Source organism: Oryx dammah, unplaced genomic scaffold (genome assembly GCF_014754425.2).
Source record: "Oryx dammah isolate SB20612 unplaced genomic scaffold, SCBI_Odam_1.1 HiC_scaffold_4, whole genome shotgun sequence".
Lineage (NCBI taxonomy): Eukaryota > Metazoa > Chordata > Mammalia > Artiodactyla > Bovidae > Oryx > Oryx dammah.
In genome coordinates, this window is record NW_024070188.1 from 28,817,591 (window position 1) to 28,845,082 (window position 27,492).

At 42.9% G+C, this 27,492-nt stretch overlaps 1 protein-coding gene and 1 long non-coding RNA gene across 5 annotated transcripts in view; both read right to left on the reverse strand.

The window, feature by feature from the left end:
• ARMC2 (armadillo repeat containing 2) overlaps window positions 1-13,153 on the reverse strand; it is a 209,483-nt gene extending 196,330 nt beyond the window's left edge. Inside the window, exons 1-3 of one of the 4 annotated variants that reach the window (XM_040238546.1) lie at window positions 12,729-13,153; window positions 7,623-7,883; window positions 7,067-7,139 (exon numbers count right to left, since the gene is read on the reverse strand). In XM_040238546.1, coding sequence (XP_040094480.1) covers window positions 7,067-7,139; window positions 7,623-7,840 — 291 coding nt within the window. In that variant the 5' untranslated portion in view covers window positions 7,841-7,883; window positions 12,729-13,153. Of the gene's footprint in view, window positions 1-7,066; window positions 7,140-7,622; window positions 7,884-11,537; window positions 11,756-12,728 lie in introns of those variants that run through there. The other 3 variants (XM_040238544.1, XM_040238543.1, XM_040238545.1) reach the window with 3 other exon arrangements.
• A 3,454-nt stretch (window positions 13,154-16,607) lies between these two features.
• Window positions 16,608-27,234, reverse strand: LOC120862528. Its single transcript, XR_005720797.1, has 3 exons — window positions 27,142-27,234; window positions 25,140-25,235; window positions 16,608-16,900 (listed from the first exon to the last, which is right to left on the reverse strand). It is a non-coding gene; the product is annotated as an uncharacterized LOC120862528 (long non-coding RNA).
• Window positions 27,235-27,492: the final 258 nt, after the last annotated feature.

Genomic DNA, 27,492 nt, shown 5'->3' on the forward strand with positions numbered 1-27,492 from the left:
GAGAATCACCATGGTCAGAGGGGTCTGGTGAGCTGCAGTCCATGGGGTCGCAAAGAGTCAGATATGACTGAGTGACTAAGCACAACACAAGATACAAAAACCAGCTGAAACTAATCTATGCTGTGAGAAGTCAGGACAGTGGTTACCCTGGGAAGGTGGTTTCTGAGATGCTGGAAACTACATGTTATTTCCTTTTCAGTGCTGGTTACCTAGTATGTTGAGTTTGCATAAATTTATGAAGCTGCACTCTTATAATCTGTATCTTTTCTACAGGTCAATAAAAAGTTTAATAAAAATGTGTATGCTCAGTTGCTAAGTCATGTCTGACTCTTTGCAACCCCATGACTATAGCCCACCAGATTCCTCTGTCCATGGGATTTCCCAGGCAAGAATACTGGTGTGGCTTGGCATTTCCTTCTCCAAGGGATCTTCCTGATCCAGGGATCTAACTCTCTTCTCCTGTATTGGCAGGCGGGTTCTTTACCACTGAGTCACCAGGGGGGCCCAACTTGAAGCTTAAATAACTAGGTTTTCTAAGTTTGATAAACATAAGGAGAATTCTGTTTTGACAATAGTGATGAAATAACTACCACCACACAACAGCCCCACGTCTCAGAAGTGCTGTGAGAAAGGGGGGAGACGCTAAGAGAAAGTTGTTTGCAGCTCACCTACATAGTGGGTGTATATAAATGCTCATGGCATACTGCAAACTGCAGTGCTTTCCCTTGACTTGACTTGACTTCCTGGTGGCTCAAACGGTAAAAGTGTCTGCCTACAATTTGGGAGACCTGGGTACTTTGATCCCTGGGTCAGGCAGATCCCCTGGAGAAGGAAACGGCAACCCACTCCAGTTCTCTTGCCTGGAAAATCTCATGGAGGAGCTTGGTAGATTACAGTCCATAGGGTCACAAAGAATCGGACACGACTGAGTGACTTCACTTTCTTTCCCTTGACTTATAGGATTACAGGTGCTGATGGGAACCCTGGTGAGTGAGCCAAGCCCAGTGTGCCCTGAGTGTAGACAGTCCACTCCTGCTAAAGGCTGTGGTGGGGACCGCCTGGCGGGGGGCCATGAGCACAGGACAGATAGGAGGGGAGAAACAGAGAGAAGGATCAATGTACAAGTGTGAAAAGCTGAGAGGATTTGTTAAATGCAGGAACTGGAATGGGCTGCTCTTCCCAGGTCCCTCTCTTCCCTGCCTGACTGCTGGTTGAGGAATTATTAAAAGGCAAACAGCCCGAGAACATGTCCCAGATCAAAAAAGGGCTGAAATTCAATTGCTGAGGTCTTAACAAATTCAGCAACTGCATCCATAAGGGACTTAAGCAAGCACCACCCCACCCCACCCTCCAGGGGTCACTACTCCCTTCCCTTTCCCTGGGCTCCCATTGCTCCAGATCTCCTTCCTGCTTGTTAATTTAGTGGTTGCAGCACCAAAGAATTCTTCAAAAGGTGACGTGGAAAGGAGGAAAGAAAGTGGAAGGGGAGGTAATTATGAGGTCACTTGCAGAGTTTTTTTTGACTAGGAGCTCCAAAGTTTATTGTTTGAAAGGAAATATGCCCAAGACCCTTACATAATTCAGTATAACCAAAAAAAAAAAAAAATTCAAACTAACAGACTACTCTTCACTTGCTTTGATTTTGCACATAGCACCCAACCATCCTACAGTAAAGGAATTTAATTGCATTGACCTTAAACAGGGGGGCAATGCCAACATTTTCTTTGCTTAACAGGGACCAAGTGAACTCTAGAAACTGAGATTTGTAGGAAAGAGTACACCCAAATTGAGCGAGTCCCCCAAAATTACAGCAATATTAAAAACAAACCGTAGGAGTCAAACGGCAGAACTGTAGAATGGAGAGCCACTCAGCAACAGGGCAGACTGACCACTCAAGGGGCCCTCTTGCTGTAGCTGGTTCTAAAACAAGTGGTTTCCCAGGTTGTAGGTGCAAAAAGACATGTGTCAACAATGGTTGACAAAGTACTTATTGCACATTGGTTCATAGTTTGCTAATTTGGTATCTTATTTTTGGTCATCTGAAATATAAGAACAAGTACAGTGTTCCTCACAGAGGCCTTTTGATGAGTATTTGGGAATAAAAGATGCATTCTGAAACAACTGAGGTCATTTGGATATGGACTGTACATTAAATAACACTACTGAGTAATGTTAACTTTCAGAGCTTTGATGATTGCATTGCAGTTGTGTGGGAAGCTGTCCTTCATATGAGATGCACACTTAAATTTCTGTGAAGTCTTATAAGGACTGCAACTTCCTTTAAAATAGTTCACCAAAAACAAACATACATACACACAAACATATTCACAAGCATGCACACACACAAACAGTATTAAAAACTGAGAAGCTGCTTGACTGACATACTTTCTATGAAAGTCTAAGGAACTGGTATCACCAGGTACTGAAATATCTGCCTGAAAAAAATGTGTCTGAAATAAGGAGAATTGGCTGAAAGTCTGGGTAACTCCTTCCCTCTCAGCTGCAGGCAGCCAGGCTACTGAACCCAGGAACAGATGGGAAGTCTGTTCTCCAGAGAGGGTAAAATAGTGTCTCTGGCTAACCAGGCACTGTTGAGGGTCAGGGTACTTAATGTAAAATAGATATTAATTGGATGTTTATGCAGTGAATGCTAGGCATTTGTACCTTCTTCCTCTTGGCTCCTGGAAGTTGGTCTATGGTCAGGCCACTCAAGATGACTGTTCTGTACGTCCCCTGCCAGAATAGCATCTATTTTACCTGCACTCTACTCACAGGACAGACCTTCCTACCTACTTGCTCCCTCCAAGCTGGAGACCTTTCTAATCTTTAGATCAGAATATCTCCACCTGATAGTTAATCAAACTGGCAGTGAGGGGCAGCCCCTCTGCTGGTTTCCCTGGTAACTAACAAGCCTGGGCTTTCCAGATGGCACTGGTGGTAAAGAACCTGCCTGCCAGTGCAGGAGATATGAGATGCGGGTTTCATCCCTTGATTGGGAGGATTCCCTGGAGGAGGGCATGGCAACCCACTTCAGTATTTTTGCCTGGAGAATTCCATGGACAGAGGAGCCTGGCGGGCTACAGTCCATGGGGTCACAAACAGTCAGAGACAACTGAAGCAACTTAGCATGCATGCAATGAGCTAGGGAAACTGCCCCCTATATCTGATGTCTTTGTTGTTGACTCTGGGCTCTTTCTTTGGTATTAAAGCTGGGCAAGTACAGCCCAATAGTTAGCACTCGGGCTTTATCCTCCAAGAAAAACTTTATAGAGAATTGACTAGCTCACAAGGAAAGCCCTAAACAGATATGCTGTTGAGGGTTTTATAAATAACACAGCCCAGTCAAACCCCGCTAAATGTAGCTTTGGGTAGGTATCAGCTAGGGATTGACTAACCCGTCCCATATGCTTCTACTCTCAAATAAGAACGGCCAAATGAGCAGCATGAGCTATCAGAAGAGAATCTCTGATAAGGAAAAAGAGAGACAAAGACAAACATAAAACTGCAACAGTGACACAGAGGACAGACCATGTAAAGAAACAGGGAGAAGATGGCCGTCTGTAAGCCAAGGAGAAAAGCTGCAAGAAAGCACCAGCGTTGCCACCTTGATCTTGGACTTCTAATCTCCAAGATTGTGGGAAAATAAATTTCAGTTGTTGAAGACACATATATACACACCACAAAAGCAACAGAAGTTTTAAAAGAACAATTAAAAAACCAAAACTACCATTAATATACTAAGAAAAGATGCTACTCTTGAGAGTCCCCTGCACTGCAAGGACTTCAGTCAGTCCTAAAGGAATCAACCCTGAATATTCATTGGAAGGATGCTGGGAGCCAGTACGGGAGATCCCACCCATGACAAGGTCATGCGGAAGAGGCCTGATGGGCAAGGCGAGTCAGGCTTCAGGGGTTCCCCCTGGGTTTTCCTGAACATCTACCCACCAAAACCAGAGTCTGCCTGCTTTATTGTACTGTGCTTTCCACTCTCCTGACATTCTCTGGAAAAAGTTAACTCAGGGCTTCAGTTAACAGTCTCCTGCATATAAGAAGAAGGTCTCGGTTTAAACTCCTTTGATGGCTTTCTAACTTACCTAACCGGTCTGCCCAGACTTTTTACAACTTGTGAATTGTTTACAGCCCCTCAACCGTGAGAGGAACAAAGCTTAAAGCATCTTAAAGATACAGAGCCTTTTTTAAAGAGCTAAAAATTATATCAGTGATGGGTTTCACTGTTGAGTCAATGACTGCTGCCAGGCCTCCATATTCTTTATCTTTTAGGCACCTGGAAGGATATTAATCAATGTAAATGGGATGCAGAAATAGGAATATAGTAGTTTTTGATGTTAGCAACACTAGACTTTTGAGTTAATTAACTTTCTCTTTGTTATAAATCACTGTACTTCTTTCATTGTTATAAATTGCTGTGTCCTTGCTATGTAAGAATGTAACTTTATTTAGTGCTTTCTGAGAGTGGCACCAGACTTTGGGAAGAACAACACTTTTAAGACAAATAAGTCTTCTGGTTGACAAACCTTTATCAGAAAAGGGCTGTAAAATGTTAATTGGCCTTCTGGCCAGAAGATAATGTAAATCACCTAAGACTTGTGTATACAACTAAGTATGCAGAGAAAAAGCCTGGTCTCGATAAGAGTCAGGGCTGCTGATGCTGCGTAATTTTGTATTATCCATTGATCTCTATGTAAAATCAAAAGTATTTAAGGCCTTTCCAGACAATAGAGGATGGGCCAGTCACTGGACTGGTTTCCCCCGTGTCTTTTCTTACTCTATTTTCTGGCTGAATTCCCATCTGGGGCGTGGAGGCTCGCCATGTCTACTTACTTGCCCTGGCTTTTAAGATCCACGCGAGAGGGAGCCCAAGGTGGGGCACCCTCCACTATTCAAGAGGATGCTGGTGGCCTAACATAAATGGTGCAAGTTCCTTGTCTTGGAACTTTATTGGTTTTCCATGTAAACCAAGTTATTCAGCCTCTTTTCTCCACTAAATTTCCTACTATACTATTTCTTCCTAATCTCTCTTATATTTTTAATTAAATAATTCTTTCTAAGACGCCATGCCGCCTCCCCTTCAAATACCCTGGATCCACTGGGGCTGGACCCAGGCAGAAGGACTGATGCAGAAGCTCCAATACTTTGACCACCTGTTGCAAAGAGCTGACTCACTGGAAAAGACCCTGATACTGGGAAAGATTGAAGGCAGGAGGAGAAGGGGATGAGGATAAGATGGTTGGATGGCATCACCAATTCAATGGACATGAGTTTGAGCAAACTCCCAGAAACGGTGAAGGACAGGGAAGCCTGCCATGCTGCAGTCCACGGGGTAGCAAACAATCAGACATGACTGAACGACTGAACAAGATGCTTCAACCATGAAATAAGAACAGAGTACCACTACTAAGAAAAAGATACTTTAGAGGGGGAAAAGCTTTTGGAAATTAAAAATACCATCCTAGAAATGAAAAGGACCCAACAAAAGGATTAGAAGATAAAGTCCCATTCAAAAAATGATGGGAAAAAGAAAAGAGAAAAATAGGAAAACTGAAGTGCAAGTCCAGGGGATCCTATACCTGAATAATAAATTCCAGAAAGGGCAAACAGAACAGAAAAGAGGGGAAAACACATCAAAATAACTCAAGAACATTTCCCAGAGCTGAAGGCCACTAGATTTTACATCGGAAGTGCTCAGTAACAGGACATTTCAGAACACCGGGAACAAAAAGAAAAATCCTACAAACTTCCAAAGAGAAAAAGCAGCAACCAAGGCCTCAAATAATTTATCTCCCATATGTCCTCTCTCAAGAAGCTGTTGGAGGGAGTACTCCGGTAAAATAAATCAGGACAGAAGAGGACTTGGGATATAGGAAATAGGAAAGCCAGTACTGGAAACAGGAGTGGGCTGTGTGCAAGATGCCTGGACAAATGTTCCAGGAAGGGATTGTAGAAAGTTCTCCAAGGAGATGAATCAAAAAATATCTCATGTGCCTGAATATATGAAGGGAATTTACACCTGAAGAATTTAGAACTGAAACGATAATAATATAACACTATTAAAGCAAGGCAACTATTAACACCAGGGAAAACAAAAAGCGGTACAGATAAGGAGAAGCAATCATCACCAATCGTTAGTTCAAAGCTTAGCTATAAACAGAATTTATACAATCACAGTCAGAAAAAAGGGTTCTAACCAATATTTGCTGTATCTATATAGTGAGCGGCAGCGGAGACAGAAACGGTCAATGTGCTGTGAGGAGGCACTGGAGGCAGACAAGAGTTAAATCTTCTACTTTCCTACTGGGAAGTCATTAGATAATTCCTCAAGCTTACAAGTCAGAGAGCAGCAAGACCCTGCGTTATTTAAAAATCTAGATGTAAATACCAAAAAAAAAAAAAAGGCACTAATAGAGTTTAAAATGAAAGCCACTGGGGAGTGGAGAATGAAAAATAAGGGGGCAGGAGACTGTTGGAGGGTGTTTTATTTTTTGACTCTATGTACATGCGTCTATAATTTGTGTACATAACTACTGAAAATATAATACACATGCATAACTTTAAAAATATTGTGAAACATTCTCTTTGCCACTTATCCTCTTTGTTATCAAACAAAATTCCTCTTTGTTATCAAACTATAAGTGCACACATGCTCAGCTGCTTCAGTCGTGTCTGACTCTCTGCAGCCCTAAGGACGGTAGCCTGCCGGTTCCTCTGTTCATGGGATTCTCCAGGGAAGAATACTGGAGTGGGTTGCCGTGCCCTCCTCCAGGAATCTTCCCGAACCAGCAATCAAACCTGCATCTCCTGAATTTGCAGGCAGATTCTTTATCCACTGAGCCACCTGGGAAGCCCTATCAAACTATCGGTGGATAATAAAAAAGCGTTTCATTAGGTATGACCAATTATATTTGGAAAGACATAAAAGAATTTTATTTCATATTAAATTATTAATACATTTAGGTCTATGTGATCATTCTCTTAGAATATACATGCTGATTCCAAGTACTGTGGCCAATTCTATTTCATGACACCCATGGTAATATAAAATACTCACAAACTCCAGTGGACTGAGGCGTGTGCCAGAGATGGGCCTGGAATCAGAGAACTCAAAACTGGATGCATGGACGCTAGCAGAGGAGATGGAACAGAAACATAAGTTTGTGAATAATCATTTCTTTTATTTCTAGTATATACTAGTTAACTCTAACCCCACAACAAGTAAAAGCATTCAATGCATAAGCCTTGAGGAAGACAGAATTTTTAAAAATCATAGTACTTTAAATATTTTATTAACAACTCTTCTCTTGCTTTTAGAAGGATTAAAAATAATGAATAATTCAAAACTGGAATGTATATAGCGATTTTTTTAAAGCTTTGTTCACATGACTTTATAAAGTTGGTATAACAACTGTTATTAACCATTTCCAACCACAGCCAACTTCTTGGACCCAAGGTCTGGAATTATCTTTAGAAATCTTGGACAGATATAAGTGATATAATTAGCAGAAGTCAAACTTAGGAAAGCAACTATCCAAACCTAGAATTAAGGGAAAACGTCATCTGGTGACATATACACATTTGAGCATATAGACAAGGGAAGAGCTAAATACCTGAAGGAGGATGGAGGTCTGTTTTCTGGTGTTCTTGAAGATGCAGGCCCAAATAGTTTTCTTTGGTCTTCCCGTGGTGTAAATGGTCTTTGGGTCCTAACAGTTCGTAAGGCATTTCGTGCTTCACTTATGATTTCTGCACTGGTCTTCTGCTTGGACAGTGAAGGTCGGTAAAATGGATCCAGCTTTTCTAACTTTTTATCATTTGGAGACAGCATCTTTCCTTTTAAAGTACAATGTTCTTCAGCAAGACACCACACCCTGCATATACAGGGCACAAAATACCAACTATTTTCATCCAGTCATTTAGAAAGGATACACGCTTACACAATTCTTGTACATTAAACTTAAAAATAAATCACAACTTTTAATTAAAAATAGACCATGCAGCTATACTTTGAAGATCAGGATGGGAGAAGAGCTTTCCAAAAACAAAAAAACATAGGCTGATGTGCACAGTGATGCCTTAGGGAATACATGCAATTGAGGGAATGACAAGCAGGGAGGAGACAGCGTGAAAGTTAAACCTGGAGAGAAAGAAGAGAAGTTGTGAAAGAAGACACCCTAGGAAGGGAAAACCATCTCAAGGTCTCCAATCGTTTTAGAGATGGGAGATCCACAGGAAAGGTGGGAGGGGGTTTCTGTTAACTGAAGTGTGTGGTTCTGCTTAACTGATGTTTCCCTTTCTTTCCCACTGCCCTCCACACAAAATGCTAGTATAAGATTAACGTTAGTCAGACGGGGTCTCTTTCCAAACTATACTAGCTTTTATAACTGTAGAAAGGTTCAGCCTTATATTCGCCTATGATATATCTGAATGAGTTGATTCAAACTGCCTTCAATTTAATGTCCTACATGAATAAATAACAAAATATCAAATGATCTTTTCCCAAGACACCACCCTCACTTAAAGAGGTACAGTCACACACAAGGCCATGAGGATACACATCCTTCTTTTTAAATTTTTTAAAAATTGGTGTATAATTGCTTTACAATGTTGTATTAGTTTCTGCCATACAACAGTGTGGCAGCTAAATGTATACATATGTCTCCTCCTTCTTGTGCCTCCTTCCCACCCCACCATCCCATCCCTTGAGGTTACACATTCTTAAATGCTTGTGTGCCCCACAGAGGCCTGGCTAACTTGGCAACACAACTTTGACAGCTTTACACTTTAAAACAGTTGAGATTTTAAAAACTTAATTCTAATTAGTACATGGTATTAAGTATTCATTCATTTAAAATAAAAGAAAAACCAATCTTCTGAAAATGTATCTCTAGGGAGACTGAAGTCTGTAAAATTATTCATATATTTTGGTTGCTCAATTTTAGAATAACTTTTGCAAAAAAAGGAGGTTTTGTGAAATATATCCAAGGAAACTGAAAACAGTCCATTTCTGTAAGTAGAATCAACAGGTGATTCCTTAGACAACCAAAGAGGATTTACTATATTATGATTCTGTACATTAAGGTGTTACTTAACAACAGGCAACAAGAACATTTGTTTAGTTCTATCCACTCTAAGAGTTTTTGAAGAATATAATGATAATTACAAACAACATGCCATTCTTTTCACAGGGAAAGGCCAGAGGGTGAAGTAAAAACAGTTAAAAAAATTACTAGATAAGCAATACTATTCTGGAAATTTTCAATATAGGCATTTGAATGTAAGCAAGGTCTCCAGAATTATGTACATTAGAACAACTAACAAAAACTAGCAGGCCTGGTATGTTTATTTCTGATATGATATGATAGACTCTTTACTAAAAAATATTCAATGTTAATTGTATATATATATATATATAAAATACCAGTGGAAAAGATGGACATAATGGTTTTAAAAACCTTTTTTGTCTGTAAATTTTTACCATCAATTCTAACCCGACTTTCTCCCTTTTCCTCTCCTCTGCAACTCTCACTTCAGCAGTTACACTTTGAGAAACCCTTTCAATAATGTAGTATCTGTACAGTTAATCTATTATCATATCAATATTAATATAGTATTAACCAAATCAAACATGAAAATGTTCGATAATGCAAGTGAACTGAGTTAAAAGTGGGTTTGAGGGGGTATTTTCTTTATAATTATTAAATTACAAATTCTTATTAGAGATGGTTTTTGCCAATTTAAAAAACAATCAGTTCATCTATTACAGTAAAGCATGCCTGAGCCATAACATCGTAGTATTACAGAAATTTTAACTTTACAAAAATCCTCCTGACTACTGGAACAAATCCATTCAGCTGTTTCCTCTATTTGGATCTCTGGGAATACAGACAGGAATAAACACTGTCTTCACTCTCAGGCAAGGACCACTAATTCTCGTTCAACATGTACTTTAATACCAAGCAGTGTGCCAAGTACTCTCATGTACATCATCTCATATAATTCTGTGAGATGGATAAAGTCTTAAGCAATTACACGCATGCACACATGTTCCCAGAGCTGAAGATATTCAAACTATTACCCACTAGATGGGGTGGTAGAAGGTGGGGTGCTCAGAGGCCTCACGGCTGTAGCTATTTACACACCAATACAGAAACATGTGCGTGTCTTCACAAGCAGAATAGACTTCTCAGTGTGAACCAGCTGAGTATCAACCCTGCTTATGCCCACATGCTTTTAATACAAGGTAGAAACTGATGGAGGCAAAAATAAATAAAGATAAACTACCATGTGATTAGGAAAGAGAAAGAGATTTCTGATTGGGAGGTGTCAGGTAGACTTCCTGGAGGAGACGATGTTTGAGCTGGGTTCTGGAAAATGGTCTGAATTTGAGCAAATGACAATGGCTGACACTGAGGCTGGAGTAGAGAAGGAGTTTCCAGCCAAGTCAACGAGTGACCCAGATGGATAAGAAGGAGCCCTGGAAATGAAGACTGGAGATGTAGCAGGGAGAGACCTGAATGGAAGGTCAAGAAAGTAAATAAAAGCTGATAAGCAAATTAAAAGATGCTGTGGCATGAAATGATGGCAGGGATGGGCAGGATGGAAAAAAACTAGAAGGGACAAAATCAGGCAGTTTTTATATAACCCAGCTATCTCCTAGAGGCCCTCAAGAAAGCTTTCCTGGACAAGCCTCTCCCACCTTCCCAGCCTTAGTCAGGGGTCCCTCCCGCATACTCCATGAGGTCCCCTGTGGCCTGTCAGCACACTCCCCCCTCACCGGGTTAGAGCTGTCTGCGCACCTGGTGTTGCCCTACCAGGCTGGGAGGCTGTTCTTCATGAGAAGCGCAGCTTAAAGTTGATATTTGCATAATCACTGGACTCCAAATACAGACCCTAGCTAGAAAACATCCAGATGAAGGTTGCATGTCTTCTGAACTGGAGGCATTTGTTATAGTGGATTAAGAAAACTTATGGGGCTTTATTTCAAGTGGCATCTGATTCTTGATGCTATATGCCATAGGAGCTCAAACTTAACCCCTTTTTGCTTTCTTGCTTTCACTTTGAGTTGCCCAGCATGGAGTAAGACTTGATAAATGTCATGATTAGTGGATGGGGGTGTTAAAAGCCTGAAGTATAGGAGTAAAGGTGAAACAGAGGTAAGAAGAGAGATGAGAACAAGTAAGTGGCACCAAGAACACGAGAACCATGAGCAGGATCTGGCATCTGAGAGGGCAGGCAGGGGACAGAGATGACACTGGGTATGCAAACCTTGGGAGGGCAAAGTGACCTTTTAAAAGAAAATAGAAGGAGATGTGAACTACAAAGGGAAAGTAGCAGCTGAGTTCTGTCCTGCGTCACCGTCTTGAGTTTATGATGTGCACAGAAACTCTAGGGGATGAACACCACCAGCAGAAGGAAATTTGAAACTGGAGACCTTTTCAAACAAAATATTTCTTATTGGTTAGGGGAAAGGTTGTAAGTCATCATTTATAAGTTTATACCTAATTACAAACATCTGTCTTTACCTCTGCTGTTAACAGTCATCTGAAGCAGAGCCTCCTGGCGAAATGCAACACTGCACTATCAGGATGTTTGCAATAGGAGAAAGACTTGTCATCTCCATATTCCTTTTTTCCTGCAAATCAAATGCTCAAGACCTTTACCATGATTCTGAATGACTTTTGTGATAATATGAGCATCCAAACAAGCAGTGGTTAAATGCTTAGATGCTGGAGTAAAGTTCAAATCAGTTCAGTCCAGTCTCTCAGTCGTGTCTGACTCTTTGAGACCCCATGAATCGCAGCACCGCCAGGCCTCCCTGTCCAACACCAAAACTCTTAACAATTTGCAGCTGTAAAACCTTGGGCACGGTTTCTAACATCTCTAAGCCTCAGTTTCCTCATCTATAAAAAGCATGCTGTAAAGAGTAATTGCCTCATAGGACTGTTTTGAAAATTAAATGATGTAATTAACATAAAGTGGGTTAGCATGGTGACTGGCCCTTAAAAAATGTTAACTACTGTCCCAATGCTATGTGATAAAAGGATACAACAATTAATTTTCTCATGAAGGAAAAGTCGCATTTCAAAAAAGAAACTGCAAAAGAAAGGAAATGCCATTTGTTCAGTGGGTTTTTTTTTAATATATGTTTTAAAATTTAAACCACGGTATTCTGCTTTGTGAAAAAAGAATCTTAAGTATTTTATTGACTATAAGCTGTGTCAAACAATCAGAATTTTATAAATCTACAAAAAAGATATATGTAAGGTGTGGTACTTGCTTTTCTACCACGTAAAATAATTCTAAATCAGGATGAGACAGAAGGTCTGCTGTGATACTAGTAGGAATGCATGATAAAAGACGTTATATGTAATACGATATATTTTAACGTATATTGTTACACATACGCTTATTTATTTAAGACCCTATCTGTTGCCTAGAGGAGCCCAGGTATAATTTATGTGACTTTGGGTAGGTCACTGTCTGCCTTGATAGACAAGTCCCTTTGTCTATCACTCTCTCATTCAACAACTACTACTGAGTTTCAACTAAGCACTACGCGCTTGGCTAAACCTCAGCGTGTAGAAATAAAGACATCCGCGACCCGACCCCAAGAGCAAGCACAGTTCACTCTCATCACCTCTCTCTCTGATCCAGGGACAGAAAGGCGACGACAGAAGAAGGGGTCCCCGGTGAACCTGCAGGGGAAGCCTCACCTCCCGCGCGGCCAGCGGCTGCCCGACTCCTGGCAATGCCCCCTCCTCCACCGGTCCAGGCCAGAGCAGAGCGCCGCAGCATCTTCACCCTGCCCGCCTGTCTGCCTGCCAGCCCGCTCCTCCCGGCCGGCCGGCCTGCGTCTCCATGGTAACGGTACACAAACTACTTCCTCGGGCGGCCCGGCCGCCTCCCTGCACAGCCAGGTAGCTGCTGGACAGGCGGAGTGGAGAGACTGAGCTGGGAGTGGGCGCAGGGAAGGGGGCTTCCGGCCAGACCCAAAGTACCTTGTGGTTAGCGCTGGAGCCAAGTTTAACAACTGCGGACATTCAGCTCATCCTCCAGTTTTTCCGCAGGCAGCAGCCTCAGCCGAGGAAGGAGAGCAGGCGGGGCTCAGCAGGGTGGGGCTGGGTGAGGACGGACTGACAGGTCCCCTGGCGCCGCTCGGCCACTGGGCGTGCGCAGACCGCCCGGCGCATGCGCAGAAACGCTGAGGCGTGGACGCAGCGGGCCGAGGAGTGGGAGGAGCGTGGGCGAGGGCCGGAGGCACGAAGAGAGCGTGTTCAGGTGCGGCCAGAAAGGGCGAGGGGGACCCCGTGGAAGAGCCAGGGTGGGAAAGCATCTGCTTTTAAATTAGCAATTTACGGAACCACGGTCGTTGAGCGCATGTGAGATCTCAGCGCCTCTATTAAATAACAGTACACAGAAAGGGTAGCTTAGTGTTTAGGAGTAAGATTCAGGATTTTCTGGTTCAAGTTGAGGTTCAATGTAATCTTGAACTAGATGCTTAACCCTCCCAGTCGCTCCTCATCTGTAAAACGGAGGGAATAATAGTACCTAGCTAGGTCTTGTGATGGTTGTGAAGACTGAGAAAATAGATTTCAAGTGCTGTGCATGTGGCAGTCAACGAATGTTAAACTGCTGCTATTATTAAGACCTTGCACGGGTGAAGCACTTCAGAGTTTACAAAGTGTGTCTCTGTGTATTATCTTTTTGAGCGTCCCTGACACTCTGATGAAGCCACCCCGGCATCCCTATTCACAGGAGAGGAAATATAGGCCCGAGGTCTAGTGAGTGACAGCGGTAGATTTAAGTCTAGGCCTCCGGTCGGCAGTTTTTGTTCTTACTGTTAACTGGTGAAAAGAACCCCGTTTATGTTTCTGGCTTAAATTTTGTTTTCTCCTGTTAGACCATTCAGCAACACTTTACAGTGTTAAATACAAGTGAGACCATCACTCTCCATTCAGGATTGCACCACGTTTTTTAAATATGGGGATTTTTCAGCTAAAGTGTTGTTGTCACAGTGGGAAGATGCCACATGCTTTGGTGCTAAGTATCTTGTAAAGAATAATTAAATTGAAAATATTTGGGGGCACATACTATGTGTAAGGCATAGTGTTAGGTGGGGGAAATGATATTAACCTGAACTAAAGGAAGCTAAGTGGTCTTCAAAGTACCCAACAGGATTTCACATACAATAAAACAATAAATACTTATTAGTTGATTGGATAATTTTAGGGCCTAACACAAAGTATTTGCCTCCTTCGGAGTTGAAATCTTTCTCAACTACTCAGCATGAATTACTGGTTGCTTTCAGTTCCTTCCCATCCCCTAGAAATCCAGGGTTTGCTCCAGCCCCTTTAGATGGGTCTCAAGACGTCCCCATACATCTCTTGTCCCTGAGACTCAGAATGAAGGCTCATGTCACCCCCTCCTTGCTGTCCCAGGTTGGAGCTTTAGTTTTCCCTGGACCATCTAACTGCAGTCACTGGGAAGACCTCTCACTGAATTTGAGATGAGGGAGGTGGCACCCCTACCCTCCTCTTCAAAGAAATTGTCTCATACATTCTCCCCTCTTCCACTCTCTGACTCCTTACTTTTAGCCTCAGCCTGGACTCTTAGGGCCAGGGAGTCTGATGTTTCTTTATAACTTGACCTATGGAGCTTTACCTCACTTTCAGTTTGAACTAATGATTATACAATTACCATCGCAGTTGAAACTTCAGTTTAAAACCATGTTGTACATCCAATTACTAACTATGGTCTTTGCACCTAGGATCTTGGGCTAAAATAGACCTTACAAGCACACTGCTGGAACGTGAAGCTGGCTGGCTCAGTCAGAAAATGTCTGCCAGGCAAGTCAGAATGATTGAAAAGAATGACAAGGGCAGAATTATAGGCAGCAATTTATTTAAAAGCAAGGAAGCTGCCCAGCTTACCTCACTGAGGGACATAACATGGGAAAATATTGTGGATATCATAGCAATGGCCTGGTATACTGACCTGACTCTTCCTCCATGGTTACCTAATGGCTATTTAACAGATTTGACATAGTTAAGCTTGTAAGTGGAATTACTTTAGAAACAAAATTGTTGACAGTTCTTATACCTTAGATTAAAGAGGAAAACATTTAGTCTCTGACATTTATAAAGCACTTTATAGTTTCTAAACTGCTTTCATTTTGAGCATGTCCTTTTTATTACTTTATTTAGAGTTTATAATAGGCCTGAGAGGTAGTTGGTTTGGAGATTATCATTCCAATTTGAGAGTAGACACAACTCAGTTTCAAAGAGGGTAAATAACCCACAGTCACACCACTAGTAAGATCTGAGATCTGGTGTTTTTGATGCCATCCACCACTATACATGAATAAATGTTATTTTTCAGGCAGAGGCTTCTTGTTTACAGCAGTGAGAAGTACCTCCTAGGCTGTTGACACTGTTAAGATATGCTTCTTATTTTCTCCCCTCTCTTATCTCAACGTATTTCCTATATGGGGCTACCAGGAACAAGAATCTTTATGTTCACCTGAAAATGTTGGATTTCTGAGTTTGGAGTTAAGGTGAGAATTATATAGGTGGCAGAACAGGTAATAATAAAATTTTACATACCCTAATGATGCAAAAGTATAACAGAATGATAGCTATTTTTAACCACAGATGACCAGTGGGTTTTATAATTTATACTATAGTTTATATTATATATACTTAATATTTAATATCTATAGCTTATCTTTAAGAGTATATCATTAGACATACTCTTGAAAATATACAAGTTAAATACTTCTTTCATGCTCACGATTTCAGTGATTTTTATGACAATAACAAAGATGACTCAGAAAAAAATTGCTTCTGGCATGGAATAAAAATCACCCGTTTAGAATTCAAATATTCAGTCTGAGATACTTTCTGCTTTTGTCAATATGGAATCTCAGTACTTTAATTATTTTTATCACATAATTCCTGTGAGGCGTTCATCAAATTGATAGCCCATGAAGACTTTACATATAAATTTAAAGGCACAACTACATCAGAATGCAACTTGGTAAAAATCTACAATGCAGTGGAAATTAAGTAATTTCATGGAACTAGATAGACACAAGACAGAGGAAAGGTCCTAAAATGTATTCACTGGAAAAAAATTACATAAAAAGCCAAATGGAGCTCAGCTTTTACCTGGGCACCTTCAGTCTTACTTGCCTTTGATTACCACAACACCACAACCACCTGCGCCACATTCTGCAGCAGCAGTCAAGTCAGGCATTGCTGGGGATGGTAACAAAGAGGGTCCACTTAATTACTAAGTGATCACAAAGAGTCTCTGACTACCTAGTATTTCATTGAGCAGAAGGGGGTTCTAGTTTTCGGGGATTGAGTTGGGAGTCTTAACTGCAGATTGCTTCATCTTAAACAACTGCTGAAGTACCTCTATAGGAGAGACCATCAGAAACCTCCTATTCTTTGTCAGACTCACCTGTGAGGCATTACTGAATGAGATGTCTATATCTTTTGGAAGCTTTCAGCTGTGAATAACAGGATAACCACCTCCCCCACCCCCACCCCCTGCCATGAAAAGTAGTATAAATAAATACCAAGGACATTTAGCATTTTATTTCTCTATAAATCTCAAAGCGGGTTGTTTCAGGGTTGGCCCTGCAGCTGAGGGGTGGCATTAAGGCATATCAGACACGTCTCCCTACCTGGTCACAAGACCAGGTAGGAGCGCTGACCTGTGCATCCTCATAGAAGCCTCTCGGAGCAGGGAAGAGAGAGGAAAGGCCAAGCCCTTTTCACATGCTCTTTACACTGAGAAGGGAAAATTTCCTAGAAGCACCTCCACTGTATTCTTCTTGAATTTCATGGGGCAGAACTGTATCATACCCACACGGCAGTCTCTGGAAGAGATGAAGAGGATTACTATGACCGTGATTAATTTAGATCAATCAAATTTCATCCCCTGGGGGTTGGGGATGGAGCCCCTCTTCTCTGATGCCACAACCTGAACCAACTGGAGTCTGTTCAGCAAGAGAAGGATCAACTGCCATTGGGTAGATGCTGACAGCATTCGCCACAATGTCTGGGTTAACTAATGAAGAATGTCTTCAGATAGGCAAGAAATTCTGAGAAATGCTCATCCAGACTGGAATGAGAAAACTGAAAGAGTCACGCCCAGGCAGGGTGCTGTTTGGTGCCAAGTCCTGAAGTGAAACTGTGGTCCCTGGTCTGACTGCTGCCCAATCGTGGCTGCCACATTAGAACCACCCAGAGAGCTGCAAAAAGCACCTCTGCTCTGCATTCACCCCACTGTTGGTCCAGTTGCCGGGGGAGGAGAGCACAGGGGAAAGGGTTAAGTGTTTTTTGCAGCTGTTGAGAAAGCTGTAACATACAGCAGCCTGCAGGGAGGACCCCAGCCCTGGTGCAGGTGAGAGCTCCTCTGTCCGAGGGCCTCAGCCAGGATTAACAGGAGGCAGAGATGTCACTAGAATCCTTGGCTTCAGAGCAGGAGGAAAAGAGAGGATGCTAATGATGCATGACCCAGAGATGAGACTCATGGACCTGCGATGCTGTCCTTGATGTCCCCCACTCCTGTTACCATGCCTTCTTGGAACTTACCATGCCTTCTCCACCTGGTCACTCTGACCCCACTGCATTCTCCTCCTGCTCCAAGTCCACTCCACAGGCAGCAACCCAAGTGACTCTCACAGACTGCAGTCCTTGCAGGCCTCTGACCACAAGCTCTCAATGTCTGCCCATGCATACTTGCATGCATATTCAGTCATGTCTGACTCTTTGAGACCCCATCTATTATAGCCCACTCTTCCTCTGTCCATGAAATTTTCCAGCCAAGGATACTGGAATGGATTGCCATTTCTTCCTCCAGGGGATTTTCTGGCATCTCCTGCATTGGCAGGTGAATTCTTTACCATTGAGCTACCTGGGAAGCTCAGCCTGCCCATTGACCACCAAAGTACATCCCAGATCCTCTGGGTTCTGTACTGCAGCCTCTGCTTCTACCTCATTATAATAACTAGGATTTATTTGGGGGTTATAACAGGCTGTGTGCTAAGTGCTTTCATGACTTTAAATGAGCAAATCTTTCAACCCCAAAGTTCTAAAATTATCCTCATTTTACATGCAAAGAAACTGCAGTTTAGTTTCTTTACTTGCCCAGGTCACACAGGTGGTCAAAATGGTGGGTCTAGTTGGGACATTTCTGTGGCTTTCTGTACAATATGCCATGGCCCAGGAAGAGGAGCGGAAATAGTGTGTATGGGGACAACCAGAACTGGGGGTGGCCCAGAGGTTGGAGTCTGAAGGAGCGGGCTGCGGGCCCTTAGGCCATGTGGTCTGGGAGGTGTGGGGAGGGTGGGGGACAGGGGTCACATGAGGGCACCAAGCAGATGAGGCGGTTTGAGGGAGGGCATGAGCAGTGTGCTAGGGTAGTGCAGGAGCCCCAGATGGGAGTCAGGAGGCCTTGCCTCAGATGCCCCCCCTGACACTCCTGAGCCCTGGCCTGTGAGCACCTCACTGAATAGCTGTGCTTTTCTCATCTGTGGGATGTGCAGGGTGGACTAAATGACTCCTGAGGTACAGCCAAGCCCTAGCAGTCCATGGCAGGAGGCTGTGGTCAGAGAGGCGGCTGAGGGTTAGATTTTAGAGGTGGCTCAGTGGTAAAGAATTCACCTGCAATGCAGGAGATGTGGGTTGATCCCTGGGTCCAGAAGATCCCCTGGAGAAGGGAGTGTCAACTTGCTCCAGTATTCTTGCCTGGGAAATCCCATGGACAGAGGAGCCTGGTGGCCTTAGTCCATGGGGTTGCAAAAGTGTTGGGCACAACTTAGCGACTAAACAACAGTTGTGAGAGCCAGACAGTGAGGGCCAAGGTGTGGCCTGGCTGGTCACCTCCATGGGGAAAGCGAGAGGCCTGAGGAGGCTGGAGGAAGTGCTGACGAGGTGGGGCTAAAGGGAAAGAAGAGCTAGACCTGTGAGATACTTTGTGTCTCAATACTCTTGAGCTGCTAACACCTGTGTCCAGGTGTCTCCCCACAGAGCCTGGCAGCCCCAGAGAAGGCTGTGGCCCCCGGGACGTGAGGATCTAGGAGAGAGAAGTGTTTCAGCCCTCTTGGGTGATGATGGCAGTTGGCTGCCCTGAGGAGGAGCCCCCAGCCAGGCTGGAGACCTATGGCTTAGAGGACCTCACCCAGGAGGCTTACATTGTCCCTTCTTGGGGCCCTCAAATTCAATTTGTTTGGTTTTCAAAACAATGTACTTCTGTACTATGGAGTTACCAGCCCAAGGATATATTATCTTGGCAATATGACAAGAAGGAAAATTTAAATAGAGGGCAAAAAGTTTAACTTAGCTTAATTTTGAATTCATGCAATCAAGGAAATGTAGAGTCCAGCTTTAGATTTCAACATTCAGAAGAAGGATTTCTAGCAGGTCCCAAATTTAGCTGATCACAACTGGGCTGTTAATAGTAATATCTTTAAGAGCTAAAGATGCTAAGGACCTATGTTCACTGCAATGAGAAGAGTCATACAATTCTTTATGCTATTCAGCTAAAAGTTATTACATAAATTGGGTCCAAAATATTATCTACCAAGAATGCAAAGGTATTAATAATAGCCATGGGACTTCCCTGGCGGTTCAGTGTGCTCCCAGTGCAGGGGGCTGGGCTCCATTCCTGGTCAGCAAACTAGATCCCACCCACATGCAGCAACTTAAAGACCTAGCATGCCTCAACTAAGACCCTGCTGCTGCTGCTGCTGCTGCTGCTGCTAAGTCGCTTCAGTCGTGTCCGACTCTGTGTGACCCCACAGATGGCATCCCACCAGGCTCCCCTATCCCTAGGATTCTCAAGGCAAGAACACTGGAGTGGGTCAACTAAGACCCAGTGCAGCCAAATAAATGATAAGATAAATAAACATTTAAAAACCCAACAGAAGCGATAGCCACAAGAGTGGAAACCTCATGATAATCACTGTGCACTTGAAAGCACTTTGCATCCGAGCTCCCAACACTTCACATTTCATAGAGGTAAACACACAACCCCCTGCCCCCCACCAGAAATTGCGGATAAAAAATTTCCATCTGAAACTTGAAAATGTTGACCTTGCCTGATCAAGAAACTTGAAATTTCAGCACTGAAATTCTCAGCAAAATTATTCTTTCTGTATGTTTTCTGTGTTCACACTCAGAGATTGTTAAAACAAATGGTGTATCAATCGGTTATTTATTTTTTTATTTCATTGTGACAGTTCTTGTTAGGGTATGGATAGAAACAGAAGCTTTTCAGTTTGTGAACCATTTTGATTTTGAGAGCTCAAACTCAACTAAGGGAAGGAATTTTCGGCATAGATGGCAGTGTTCAAAGCATTTTTATCAGGAGTGGAGACCCCCTGGTTCCTCAAGGCCTCTGCTACTGTCTGCCCATTGGCTGCAGCTGCGCCAGACCCCCCACTGGCCCTACCTTCCTCCGCCCTCTAATTAAGCTGCAGGAGCCAAGCCCCCAGCCAACCACTGCTCACCAGACGATGTGCCACCTCCTGTTTCAGCCTAGCACCCAGTGCTAAAGATCTGCCAGGCTTTGAGCTAAGTGGCTTAAGTTCTTAGGAAGCCATGTGATTGCATCTTGTTGTACCAGCTGGTCTCCTAAAACAGCTCCAGGCAGAGACCGCTGTAGTTCTCCAGATAGGACCCAATCTGAGGTCATGATTTGCCATGAGGAAAGCTCATCCAACGTGGAACAGCATCATTTTCTGTCCTCTGAGCCCTCAGTACAAGCCTCCCATGCCCCAAGACTCCTTAGTCTCAAGAATCTCACCAAAAAAGAAAGATTAATGCTTCTGTGAGGAGTTGTTAAAGATGCTTCAAGCCATCTCTTTTTTGGTAATTATTTTTCTCACTGTACTTTACCCTTCTCATTCACTTGGGTCCCAGAGAGGAGAAGCCCAAGGAGAAGAGAATGGAATTGCATAAGCTAAGCAGGATAGTAAGCACCTGAAAACAGAGGGCTTTTCCTTCTTGCTCACCTTTGGGTATCCTTGATACAAGAATGGTAGGCTGTATTGATTTGATCTATCAATATAGATCTATACTGATCTATACTGAGCATATAAGTGTTCCATAAATACTTGCTGAATAAATGAACAAGTGAATGCGGGCTTGAGAAGATGATATTCAGGGTCAGGGTCATGATGTAAGACCCATATATTCCAGGGTATCAGTCCACTGACAGTCACCCCCAGCCCCTCTAGGCCCAATCACCACCAGTCTCTTGCCAGGTACTTCTGGGAGTGCCTAAGGCTGTGCTGTTTTACCTGTGCTCGGAAACAAGTCCCATCACACCCTCGATTCACACCATCTCAAGGGCTCCTCGCTGCCCCTGCTGTGGGAGCACTTCCTTTGGGAGAGCGTGGTCTGCCTTCCTGCCTACTCTTTCCACCTGGGGTGGGAGTACTAGGGTGGGCTCTCCTGATTCTGTGTGTACCCATCTCCAGGCCCTGGAGCAGCATGGGTTCCTCCCAGAGTCGTGCTTAGCCATTCACAAGCGGGGCACCCTCACTTCTCACCTGCTTCTCACTCCTGGGGCTCGGAACCGGTCCACGGGCCTGGCTAAGGATCAGACCTCCCCCTCCATCCCTCTCTTTTTCTTATCTTTCTATTCCTTTTGGCCCCAACAAAATCCTTTCCCATCAGCGTCAGTGTAAGCCAAAGAGCTCCTGCAAATCAGCTCCTGCAGGCAGGCACCTGCAGGGGTCACCAGCCTCCCAGATGCAGTCAGCCAAGATCCGGTGGGAACTACCCAGGAAAGAGCCCTGGGCTTAGGGCCTGCAGTCTGAGGTCAAGCCTCACATCTTTCCCCTGACTGCTTTGTAACTTGGGAGAAAGAATCTATGGGAGACTCCTGGGCCTCCCTTTCTGGGTCTGTGAAGGCAAGTGGGTTCTAGCAGTCTGTGGTACCAGGTGATATCTGAAGGAGAAGACAGTGAAGACAAGAGGCCAGGAAGGAGATGGAGGTGTGAGAAATCAATGGTTACCCAGGACAGGCAGGTAAGGGAGTGTTCCTATTGGAGGAGACAGTCCACCACGGAAGATGACAGGGGCAGCTTTTGTATCAAGTGCAGAGACAGGACACACCTCTTAGGTAGGGATACCTCTTTGGTTCTGTGGTTCCAGGAGCTTCATCAGGATGAAGAGCAGATGACATCCTTTTGTGCAGTCACACAGGAGATGACCAGAGTGAACGGTGACATTTTATGAATCAGTGAACTAAAATGGACTGGAATAGGTGAATTTAACTCAGAGGACCGCTATATCTACCACTGTGGGCAAGAATCCCTTAGAAGAAATGGAGTAGCCATCATAGTCAACAAAAGAGTCTGAAATTCAGTTCTTGGATGCAATCTCAAAACTGACAGAATGATCTCTGTTCATTTCCAAGGCAAACCATTCAATATCACAGTAATCCAAGTCTATGCCCTAACCAGTAATGCTGAAGAAGCTGAAGCTGAATGGTTCTAGGATGACCTACAAGATCTTCTAGAACTAACACCCCCCCCCAAATGTCCTTTTCATTTTAGGGGACTGGAATGCAAAAGTAGGGAGTCAAGAGATACCTGGAGTAACAGGCAAATTTGGCCTTAGAGTACAAAATGAAGGTCAAAGGCTGACAGAGTTTTGCCAAGAGAACACACTGGTCATAGCAAACACCCTCTTCCAACAACACAAGAGAAGACTCTACACATGGACATCACCAGATGGTCAATACCAAAATCAGATTGATTATATTCTTTGCAACCAAAGATGGAGAAGCTCTATATAGTCAGCAAAAACAAGACTGGCAGCTAACTGTGGCTCAGATCATGAACTCCTTACTGCCAAATTCAGACTTAAATTGAAGAAAGTAGGGAAAACCACTAGACCATTCAGGTATGACCTAAATCAAAAACCTTACGATCATACAGTGGAAGTAAGAAATAGATTCAAGGGATTAGATCTGATAGACAGATTGCCTAGGGACAGAGTTTCGTGACATTGTACAGGAGGCAGGGATCAAGACCATCCCCAAGAAAAAGATAAGGAAAAAAGCAAAATGGTTGTCTGAGGAGGCCTTACAAATAGCTGAGAAAAGAAGAGAAGCAGAAGGCAAAGGAAAAAGGAAAGATATACCCATTTGAATGCAGAGTTCCAAAGAACAGCAAGAAGAGACAAGAAAGCCTTCCTCAGGGATCACTGCAAAGAAATAGAGGAAAGCAATAGAATGGGAAAGACTAGAGATCTCTTCAAGAAGATCAGAGTTACCAAGGGAATATTTCATGCATAGGTGGGTACAATAAAGGACAGAAATGGTATGGACCTAACAGAAGCAGAAGGTATTAAGAAGAGGTGGTAAGAATACACAGAAGAACTATACAAAAAAGGTTTTCATGACCCAGAAAACTATGATGATGTGATCACTCACCTAGAGCCAGACATCCTGGAATGTGAAGTCAAGTGGGCCTTATGAAGCATCACTATGAACAAAGCTAGTGGAGGTGATGGAATTCCAGTTGAGCTATTTCAGATCCTAAAAGATGATGCGTGAAAGTGCTGCACTCAATATGCCAGCAAATATGGAAAACTCAGCAATGGCCCCAGGACTGGAAAAGGTCAGTTTTCATTTCAATCCCAAAGAAAGGCAGTGCCAAAGAATGTTCAAACTACCACACAATTGCATTCATCTCAAATGCTAGCAAAGTAATACTCAAAATTCTCCAAGCCAGGCTTCAACAGTATGTGAACCGTGAACTTCCAGATGTTCAACCTGGAATTAGAAAAGGCAGAGGAACCAGAGATCAAATTGCCAACATTCACTGGATCAGCAAAAAAGCAAGAGAGTTCCAGAAAAACATCTACTTCTGCTTTATTGACTATGCCAAAGCCTTTGACTGTGTGGATCACAACAAACTATGGAAAATTCTTCAAGAGATGGGAATACCAGACCACCTGGCCTGCCTCTTGAGAAATCTGTATGTAGGTAGGAAGCAACAGTTAGAACTGGACATGGAACAACAAATTGGTTCCAAATAGGAAAAGGAGTACGCCAAGGGTGTATATTGTCACCCTGTTTATTTAACTTATATGCAGAGTACATCATGCGAAATGCTGGGCTGGATGAAGTACAAACTGGAATCAAGTTTGGCAGGAGAAATATCAATAACTTCAGGTACGCAGATGACACCACCCTTATGGCAGAAAGTGAAGAAGAACTGAAGAGCCTCTTGATGAAAGTGAAAGAGGAGAGTGAAAAAGTTGGCTTAAAACTTAACATTCTGAAAACTAAGATCATGACCTCCGGTCCCATCACTTCATGGCAGATAGATCAGGAAACAAGGGAAACAGTGACAGACTTTATTTTTCTGGGTTCCAAAATTACTGCAGATGGTGACTGCAGCCATGAAATTAAATGATGCTTGCTACTTGGAAGAAATGCTATGACCAACCTAGACAGCATATTCAAAAGCAGAGACATTACTTTGCCAACAAAGGTCCATCTAGTCAAATCTATGGTTTTTCCAGTAATCATGTATGGATGTGAGAGTTGGACTATAAAGAAAACTGAGTGCTGAAGAATTGATGCTTTTGAACTGTGGTGTTGGAAAAAACTCTTGAGAGTCCCTTGGACTGCAAGGAGATCCAACCAGTCCATCCTAAAGGAAATCAGAACTGAATATTCATTGGAAGGACTGATATTGAAGCTGAAACTCTAATACTTTGACCACCTGATGTGAAGAACTGACTCACTGGAAAAGACCCTGATGCTGGGAAAGATTGAAGGCAGAAGGAGAAGATGACAACAGAGGATGAGATGGTTGGATGGCATCACCGCTTGATGGACATGAATTTGAGCAAGCTCTAGGAGTTGGTGACGGACAGGGAAGTCTGGCATACTGCAGTCCATGGGGTTGCAATTAGTTGGACATGATTGAGCTACTGAACTGAACAGAGTGGTTGCCCATACTCCTAGTCAAGACTAGTTTTCTTTTGCTTAAGCTTTTGGTGTCATATCCAAGAATCCATTGCCAAATCCAAGGGCATGAAGATATTTCTCCTCTTTTCTTCTAAGAGTTTTATGATTTTAACTCTTACATTGTAAAGTCTTTGGTCCACCTGAGTCAATTCTTGTATGGTGTAGGTAATGGCCAAACTTCATTCTTTTGGTTATGACTCTCCAAGTTATTCCAGCTGTTGAAGAGGAGTGAGAGACTTTTGTGAGGCAATAATACATTGTGTCACGTAAATGTCCTTTGATCCAGGGCCTAGAGAAACTGAACAGAGATCAGGAAAATGGGCTGTAAGATTCTGAGGGTACAAGCTTACCAGAGAGTGCACAGTGGTTGCCATAATGCATTAAAGAAACAAATCCCTTTCCTTCTTAGCGAGAAGGGCTTCAGCTGACACCCAAGGTGGACATGAAGGTACGGGCAGCAAGGAAGGGCTGGTGGCTTTGGGGCAAAAGGTTAAAGCGGAGGCCGCAGTTGCAGCTTGAGGCCACCAGGGGGCACCAAGTGAGGGCACCTTAAATGGCTACCATGATGCAGGTTATCCAGAGGGTCATCTCCTAGAGGAAGAGAACTTAGAGCACATGGGTTTTAGCATTTCCATTGATGGACACTTGGAGCCTAAAACTATTTTTGTTACTTTTTGTTTATCCTCCCCCAAGATGGCATGGACTGGAAAAGCAAGAGTTACAATTAATCTCCCTTTCCAAAGTGTAGTTCAAAAAAGAACATTCTGTTTTTCAGGACCCCTGCTCTCTGTGAGAAATTCTATACTAGCATTCAAAATTAAGCCATGTTTGCCAAAATGTAAATTTCTTTTAATGGCTAATTTTTTTTAAAAAAAGTGACTGCTTATGTTTGCAGCAGAGAAAATAAGAGAAAAAGAGGTATAATTTATCTAAAAAATAGCAGTTCTATTTTGGGGAAGGGATGTTACAGAGAACCAACGTAATTCTGTAATATTAACCTATTTTAAAATTTTCAAATGTCAAAAATGCAGTTTACATTTATTGCCACAAATTCAGTGAACATTTTTCATTATGCCCTAAGCAGAAAATTTGAAATTAAATGTTCAGCAATGTTCAAACAAATGAAGAAATCCCCTCCCCCAGGCCATCCTTTGACATAACTAGGACAATCCAATATAATAACTCTCTAAAAGGATTAATTCTGCCTAAAACCAGCTCCTGAAAAAAACCACATGGCACTTTCTGAAACATTCTTGATAATGTGAACACCATTATTACATTTACAACCCAGGAGCCTGGTGCTGACTCTGTCTTGGAACATTCTATGATAATGGTGAACAAGGGAGTCTTCACAATCAGAGTCACAAGAAAACCTAAATAATAATTAAAATATACAAAATAAAAGCAATAAGGTTGCATTTTACTTCTATTAAATTAATAAGATATTTTAAACATACTCGCTGCTGGCAATGTTGGAGCAAAAGTGGCCCACATGTGTGCTGCTGATGGCAATGAAAATCAGCAGTGCCAGGCAAAGCCATTCAAAGTGTTTATCTGATTCAATGATTGGCATTATTCATCAGAAGAACAATGTTTTACACCTGCTTAATGCAAAATTATTATAAGAACGTTTGTAAGCTTGGAAGCCTCCTAAATATCTACTGAAGGTGGTTGATGATTAGGTGAAATGTGAGGTACCCACTTAATGGGGGGATTCCCTCATTGCTCAGTTGGTAAAGAATCTGCCTGCAGTGCAGGAGACCTGGGTTCAGTTTCTAGGTCGGGAAGATCCTCTGGAGAAGGAAATGGCAACCCACTCCACTATTCTTGCCTGGAGCATCCATGGACAGAGGAGCCTAACAGGCTACAGTCCATGGGATCGCAAGAGTCGGACACGACTTTGCAACTAAAGCACCACCACCACCCGACCTAATGAAAGGCACAGGTATATGCAAATAAGACAGTGTTAAGAGGCACAAGTAGTTCTGTTGAGGCAGGGAGAGGGGCAGAATTGTAAATGCAGTTTTTTTCTTCTGCTGTTGAAAGTTTCCTTAATGTTACCATAAATTTATTTGTTGGCTTAATAAAAATGTTAAGTAAATTGCAAGCAAAATTCCTTACCTTTTGGTTATTTGTAAGAGGAGATACAGTCGTGCGTATGACTGTGTCATGCGTATGACTGTGTCATGCATCTCTTTTTTCTTAACCTTTTTATTTATGTTTGACTTGACTTGGCTAGACTGGTCTGTGATGTCTTCCACACAGTATTAAGTTACACCTACCCATTAGGCCCGGGGAAGGGCGATGGGAATTCTCAGAGTATGAAGCCATTCGAAAGTGCTTAAAGAGAAAGGCAATAAGAGCAGATTTCCAGAGGAAAAGTAGTAATGCTGAAGTCATCCCAAGGAGGACAACTGAGAAAGGAAGCCAGATCTGGCAGCAAGGCAGAACTCCTGGGGTGTTGTTCATGTG